The sequence below is a fragment of the Pinus tabuliformis genome, chromosome 5_2 (genome assembly GCF_031772625.1).
Source record: "Pinus tabuliformis cultivar Carrire ecotype Pingquan chromosome 5_2, CPIR1, whole genome shotgun sequence".
NCBI classification, from domain to species: domain Eukaryota; kingdom Viridiplantae; phylum Streptophyta; class Pinopsida; order Pinales; family Pinaceae; genus Pinus; species Pinus tabuliformis.
Genome location: NC_142306.1, coordinates 626,515,181 through 626,523,273, shown reverse-complemented (window position 1 = coordinate 626,523,273; position 8,093 = coordinate 626,515,181). Strand labels below are relative to the sequence as shown.

The 8,093-nt window shown below is 34.7% G+C and overlaps 1 protein-coding gene across 1 annotated transcript; it reads right to left on the bottom strand.

Annotated features, from left to right (window-relative positions):
- Positions 1 to 570: 570 nt before the first annotated feature.
- On the bottom strand, positions 571 to 4,784 carry LOC149160596 (plastid division protein PDV1-like). The gene is made up of 2 exons (XM_089435386.1): positions 4,049 to 4,784; positions 571 to 1,408 (listed from the first exon to the last, which is right to left on the bottom strand). The coding sequence occupies exons 1-2, from the start codon at positions 4,316 to 4,318 to the stop codon at positions 821 to 823; spliced, it is 858 nt and encodes a 285-aa protein (XP_089291512.1). The 5' UTR covers positions 4,319 to 4,784; the 3' UTR covers positions 571 to 820.
- Positions 4,785 to 8,093: the final 3,309 nt, after the last annotated feature.

Here is an 8,093-nt window from a genome sequence, read left to right as displayed (position 1 = left end):
TTCTTTTTCTTTTCTTGTTCTCCTTTTTGTTTTAATACTTGTATATGTTAGGCTTTATGGATGTCCAACATCCATGAATCCAGTTCTTTCAATGTTCACACACACATGATGCATGTGGTGCACATATATCGGGTATATGTTTTCTTTTGCTTTGTTCTTGGTTTTTCTCGAACAGCCCAGGTGGTTTCATAGTAATTGCCTCTATCATGATCATGATCCTCTTACTTCAAAGAGCTGATTTCTGTAACTATCTGGAACTACTGTATATCCTCAATATAATACAATATTGCTTTTTCTCTCTGAAAAAAATGATTTACAGGTTACATCAACTAATTAGAAACACCAAGGAAAATATCACAGACATCATGGCATACCATTTTTGTTTGTGACAAAGATAGAGAAATTCTGGCGTAGAGATTACTTTTCTTAATATTCAAAATATCTGAACAGTTTACATTGAAAATATTAACAACAAATAATTGTAACTCGACTAAACTAAAATAGAATTAAACTGTTTATGATACTTAGCAAAAATTAAACTGTTTATGACGCTTAGCAAACATGAAGACAAAATTGATAACAGTAAAATTAATATTAAATTAAAAAAAAATTTACAATTTAATGTTTCTAAAGACTTTAAATTGAAATAATATTAATATATGAATAGACTCTCCACTGTCATGCAACTTTACCAAATTGCGACTCATCGGAAAATTAACGACTGGGAAGAAAATGCCCTTGCTGAAAGAGCAGAATGGGCTTTACTAAAACATTTTTTTGTTTAGCGCCCACCAGTTGATTGGGAAGAAAGAGCCTTGGCTCAAGGAGCACAATGGGCTTTACTACAACTTTCTTTATTTTGCTTCTTGTTCACCACAGTAGTCAATATCACAACAGTGACAACACTGGTTACTATAACAGCGGTTTTTGCTGCCAAAGAAGCAGCATGAGCTACTGGCTTTTGAAGCCTCCTAATACTGTGCCATAGAACGTTGAAAAAAGCTCCCTTGGACTTTGGCTCATCATTTTGTATATATACATCAGGAACTACTCCACTGCACGTTTGAGAGTTTTCCAGAGAAGAATCCATTTCTTCCTTAGTCTTCTCTTTCCATCCCAGCGACTTGATGGCATCAATCTTCATCGAAAGGTCAGGATCTTCATGGCATTTGGAATACTTCTCATCTGATCTTGTGAATGTGGGGCTTTCTGGTAACATCATTGCGTGGGATGGTTGATGCGATTTATCATTTTCAGCAACTGGTTCCCCTGCAAATGCAAGTGCCTCTTGTACAACTTCCCGTTCTCTTCCCTGATGCCGCTTCAACCGCTGCAAAAAAATTCTCTTGCTTTCCTGAATATCAGACAAAGCTGACTCCATATCCGCTTGCTGCTGACGCTGCAAAATCTACACACAAACTCAATATATTATTTGCATAATAAAACAATCCCAGTGAACATTGAATTGAATAAATTAGCATAGATGTATTTTAGTATTTTAAGTCTGGATCTATTAAGTAAAGAGATTTGTAGATTTAATTTTTTTAGTATAAAATTTTAAGAAAAGTCTGTAAATTTAGAAATTTGATTTTTTCGACGTTAATAGATTTAGAGTTAAAATAGATCTAGAATGGTTAAGACTCGAAAAATCCCTAAAGTTAAATTGATTCTATGAAATCAATTTTACCAAAAATACATTAACAATATTTATAAACATTATTGTTATAATTTTTTAATTTTAATTTTATTTTAAATAATTTGATTTCTATTTTTTTTAATTATCTAACCCATATATATATATAATTTTATTTTCTTAATTTTATTGCTTATATAACATTACAACATATCTTCTATATTGGGTTGGGGGTTACTTCTAAGTCAATTTTTCTTTGATAACTCTCTGAATTTGCAAAACTAATTATGTATGAATTTGAACAATGCTTAAATGTGCAATAACCGCTTGAGTGTTCCTAATGGTTGAGAATATGTGTTGGCTTTAACGGTAGAGAATATATATTTCCACATTAGAGGTGACTAGTTTCAATTCAGAGAGATAGAATATGTACACCTTTACTTATTTTAGCACTCGAATTGCATAATAAAAATGAATTTTGTCTCACATATATCACGAATATCAGATATCATTACATTTCGTCATTCCAATTACTTGCTTAATGTTGAGAAGATTCAACATGCTCGGAATTTAACAAGGATCTTCCCAGTGGGCTACTCTACCTCTGAGCTACATGCCTCACATGCCTTCCATGACGAGGGAGGAACTAAGAGTGTAGATTCATATCACAACACCCCCGGTCAAACCAGATCTTGGGAAAAAAATACAAGAAACATACCCCTAGAAAACACAATATGTCAAATCACCGTTCCAGAACGCTCCCTGACCCAAATCCGAACGTTTAAATCGGAGAAACTTGTCGCTTCAATTTAGCAAATTAGCAAGAAAAGCTGCAAAAAGTTAAAATGTCAATAAGGCGTTGTGGGAGTCTGACAGACTCGACCTCATCTCCTTCTTCCTATGAAGTATCGGAGATAACATCAGAGTCTATGGGGCTTCGAAATCCTGCTCTCAGAGTCCACGGAACTTCCAAATCCTCTGAGATACATGGAACCATGGCCCATACGTAAGATCTAAATAACAACAAAAACACCAGACTTCGGTTAAAGGATTCTACATAACATAGCCATTAGAGTGGCTACTTTACATTTGTGTCCAACGGGTCTTGGTTGGATCTTGCTTGGACGTAGTTATTGGATAAATTTTAACAAATTGAACTTGATTATGTAATTCAATAGGATCATAAAGGAAAAACCATTTATAGATTTAGAAAATATTTTGAAATCTGATAGACTGAAACTAGATTAAATAATTGAACTAGTTCTTATTCATCATATTCTAAAATATTTTCAAAACAATCCAATTAACTTCAACTAACTAAATACTTAATCTTAATTAAAATTATCCAATAAAAAACTAAATGCATTTTGTAATTGCATCATAAAAAACTAAGTGCATTTTGTAACTGCATCAAAAAAGTTAAATACATTTTGGATTTTGTAATTGCATCAGGAAAAGCTAAATGCATTTTGCAGTTGAATATGCATGAAATGAGATATGTAACTAGGTCCACCAGATCATGATAACAAAATAACCGGATATTCCCAAAGATTTTTTAAATATCCAATGATTTACGCATTAATTTCTTTTAAGACCTTTCACTCTGCAATAAATAGAATTAACTTGAACCTATTCGGACATAAGAAGCATTAAGGAGAATCATACTTAACATTTAAGTTATTGTGAGTAAATATCCCTAGCGCTTCTCTTTTTTTTACGTGAAAAGGGCACCTTTCTTCTGGTTAACAATACATATTTTAAATTCTGGTTATTAGAAACAAGAATTTGGATATTGAGGATGTATTATGTATAGTTTTTTTTGTGTGATTTAAAAAAATATTGGTTTATTTTCAGATTTAATTTGTGAAAATTTTAAAAAAATTCATTGAAATCACAAATTTGACAAGTAAATTTTTGACAATTAAAATGCCTCGCAAATTTTTGAAGGTGTTAAATCTATACATATAATCAAAAAACTAATTTAAACAACACAAAACAAAATTTAAACATAATTTTTTCATCAAATTCCCAAAAAAAAATTCCTCACTCTAAAAAATAACACTTAAAACTACTCCATTTAAAACTATTCCATTTAGAAGTGATTTGTAACGTACTCATGTAATGTAGTATCAAAGATGGGAATGGGAAGAGGTGTGGAGAAAGGGAGCCAACCGACAATGTAGTGCTTAGATGAGAATAGGAATTCAATCAGTAGTAGTGTCAAGATAGGAACTGGAGCTGAAACCGGAACGAAATGGGTAATGGGATTCTTACCTAAGACTTTGATTACGTAGCTTCTACTAGTTTTTTACTGAGAGCAGATTCAACCAGTGAGTATGAAGCAAACTCTAGGCTGGTATAACAACGCCCATTGTAAACCTAATTAACTATTATTTCGAATTTCTACATTCAAACCTGCAAGCAATCGAGCTGGTCTTCAAGAACCTCCAGAGCATCACGAATAGAAGAGAGGCTCCTCGCTTCCATGGCTCCATCGATGCCTACTTCAGACTGGGAGAACGAACTTCCATTCACATACACTCCCTTATCTTCACCCACAGCAGCAGCTGCATTTTCTCTATTGATTACAGTGTCATACTGTAACACCCTCTCTATGGCGTCCTCAATTTTCGCATGCAGCTCTGATGCCTGGCCCAACACCACTGTTATCTCATCTGTCTCCATCGTTATTAAGATAGGGTGACTGATACCCAAGTGAAACAAACTGGATGTTATATTTTTTATTCAAAGCTTATGAATGCTAAGCAACTGACCAGGGATGCAAAGCTTCAAAACCTTGAAAATTTAAGCAAGAATGAAAATAAAACCTTATATTTAAGGTCAGCTCGGTTGCACAGTAGGAAGAGTGGGGGAGGAGCTAATTTCAATCAATGGTGCGTTCCACTTCTATCGTACAAGTAAACAGATTCCAGAGACTTTAGAGTTCATGCGACAGCAAGGGATTGAGACGAGCACATGCAACGAAGACCTTTTTAAGACAAGGAGAGGGTTGCAGATACAGAGGGAAAGATATCTCAGTCAAGGATCTAGCCGGATCAACTTATGGAAGCCCCCGATTGGGTAAAGGAGCCATCAAGTGTATGGGGTTTTCAGGGTTGGAGTTCCCAGATGAAATGAACACGACACGATTTTTACGCTGAGGCTGAGGCTGAGGAAACTCCTATTTCCACCACACCCTGACATGCAAGGGGAATAGTGGCTGCTTTGCATTTATATTTCCCTCAAAGTTGAGCTGAGGACTAAAAAGTTATGGAAATTTCAGTTATATTTAGAGAAAATCCGGTCAGCACGTTGTAAATCTAAGTTATACCGGTTAAACTTTAAAATTTTTAGTATCCTAGACGTTTTTGAAGGTGTTGAATCCATTTCCACTATCAAAAACACGATTCAAACACTGCGTTTACAATTTTTTTTGAAATTTTTTTGTCCAAATTCCAGCCACTTTTGACAGTCCGATCAATTCCTCAGCCTCGTTAAATGACTCCCGATTTTTATATTCAAATTGAGGAATTATCTGATAGTTAAAAGTTACTTGAATTCTGTGAATTTTTTTCAAAATAATAATATTTGTCTGAACCATATTTTTATAATAGAAATAAATTTAACACCATAAAAAAAACTTATAAAACTTCTTAAATCTTAAAATTTATAATTATAATCTAAATTTACAAAAATCCCAATCACATTAAATTTTATCAAAATCTGACTAAAATTTCCCTACAGAACAATTTTGGAGCGTACTTAAAACTTTGCGGACACCATATTTGACTGTAGCTTGCATTTTTCTCTCCCGATTAGACCAGTGTACACGATTTTGCGAGGGTAATCGTGCAATTTTGTACCGTAGCAACGATTGCGCATCCCGCGGATTTGACTGGAAACACGTACAAGGCTCTTACATTGATTTATTATTATCAAGTTGGCCTTCCGTCGATTTGACCGGAGATCATGTCTATTAGCTTGGAGGATAGTATAGTGGGGAGTCTGGTACGGTAGCGGGTCCACATTATCGTTTTCACTTTATATATATATACTCAAAAATTAAGTAGAGATTTTTGAAATAGTCTATACCGCGACTTTTTGAAAGTCTTTCCCGCGGGTTTTTCCGGTCGAAATCCGGCAGGAATTTATTGGAATAGCAAGTTTGATAGCTAGTTTCTGCACAATGAAAGCGTCCCAGGGATTTTCGAGGGTGCTGAATCCAAATATGCAGTTAAAAAACCATTTTAACTGCAACAAATCAAGATTTAACCTCAATTTCTTCCACCGGACGGAATCTCCAAAAAGTCGCATTATAGACAACTCCGAGATTTTTAATATTTAAATTGTTTAATTTGTAAAAATAAATTGTTTAATTTGTAAAGATAAAATATTTTAGTGTTTTTTTTAAATGGTTTTAAATAATGAGAAAATAAAAAATTTATTTGAAATTATATTACTAGATTTCATTTAAAAAATCATTTTATAGTCCATTTAAATGGTATATGAATATATTATATAAGTTCTATTGAAATAGTATATGTATAGAATCTAGATTATATAATTTTAATAAAGTTTATAGTTTGAACAAGTAGAAAAAAATTGAATTACTATTTTTGTAAATTCTATTGATATCAAAAAACATTTTACATCCTGATACCATAGTATCAATAAAGTTCTTTATATTTTTGGTGCTACATACCACATTTGCTCATGGGATTTTCCTTTTTACCCTTTGTCTTTTTACATCAGTCTAACCTACAAAGCTATCAATCATAGCTAAAGGTGGAGCCGTATCCTCAATATTTTGAAGGAGTTCTATAGTTGAGTAATCTTCCCTAACTATTATTTCTTTCTTGTTGTCTGAGTGGTTAGACTCATGTGTGCGCTTTTTCTCACTGATTGTTGGCACTATCATCGATGAATCCTTATCATTGACCTTTCCCAACAAGGTCCCCTCTACAGAGGGATGAGATGATGCCACTGGGTGCTGAACTAGATTCGGAGAAGAGGAGTTGTCAGGGAATGACTTCTGTTGTTGAGCGCAATCCTTCTTATGATATGCAAAATTCTTGGAGCTTGAAGTAGCCTTCAGATCCCTCCATCCATGACCATATTTCTTTGGATCTTTGGTGCCATATGCCCCTTTTGAAGAATGACACAAATTTTGAAGGTGCCCAGGTTGTGGACAGGTTCTACAACTAATAGTGGTGTTTTCGTAATCCAGTGTTTGATGAAATTCTTTTCCCTTACACATGAGCATAATTTTGTTTGGTAAACCTTCACTAAGATCCACTTCTACACTTATTTGAACAAATGTGATGATCCCTTGAGCCAATATATCGTTATCTAGTTTAATGAAGCAACCTAGTGAATCTCTGATATCTGTTAGGATCTCTAGTCAAATCCAGTGAAGAGGTAGGTTTGGAAGCCTTGTCCAAACTAAAGTGGTCAGAGATTTCATAGTAGTTGGATTAAAATCTCGAAACCATGGATGAACTAAAAGACCAACTTGACCCCAAAACTAGGGTCCCTAGGAAAAAACCTTATGTCGATCTTCCATATTTTTAAAGACAACCATAAAAAATCCTTTCAAACAAAAAAACAACTCCACATTCTAGGACCATATCAGGTGAACCCAATTTTAGAGGGAAAATGATGAGGGACAAAAACCATTAAAATGACATATAATCGCCCTATGTTTGTATTTTTCAACCCTAATCTTCGAGAGAATACCATTCATTGAAAGCTTTGGTGTATCCTTAGATTGCTCCACCACAAAAGATTGAATTGAGAGTTCATTTGGAATCTCATAAGTGGAACAGGGGTTAAGGGCATCCTTAAAGGATTTAGGCTTCGAATCCAAGGCATCCCCTTGCCCCTGGTACCACCATTTAGACATGCAACGAGAGATATGGAGGCATCTTTCTTGATGCCATAATTTCTGAGACAAATTCACCATTTTGATTTTCTTGCCTTCGAAAAGGAGCCTCAACGCCCCCACCATAATTCTTGTCTGCTTCTAAATGCTGGCAGTGAGCATAAGTACAAAACCCTCTTCTTCAACCATGATGTAGAGGGACTCCTGTGATAGGGACCTAACAAAAATTGGGAATTTTTGACAAGCCAAATTCCCAAATCCTTGATTTGTCGAGATTGAGCCTTGAATGACCTCCACAAGAAGAGGAGTAACCTCAACTGGCTAGAAGGTTTGTCGAAAACTTTGTAGGTACACTTGTAACCTTGGACATCATCTTGTTTGAGTATTTCCACAAACAATTCACTGGACTCCATCCTAATCATCCATTCTTTCACTCCATGAATCGTCGCAGGCTCAAAATCCCCTCAAATAACCACTTGAGACTGATCATCAAGGGTTATTATGGCTCCACTACAATCCTTGCCCAACTCTATTGCTTCTGGCTGAATGGATTCTTTGGGTAACTTCTCAACAACGCTA

Coding starts and splice junctions, on each gene's coding strand:
- LOC149160596 (XM_089435386.1), bottom strand. CDS start 4,318: ATGGAGACAGATGAGATAACAGTGGTGTTGGGCCAGGCATCAGAGCTG. Junction 1,409..4,048: donor ACCAGCTCGATTGCTTGCAG/GTTTGAATGTAG, acceptor GTTTGTGTGTAG/ATTTTGCAGCGTCAGCAGCA.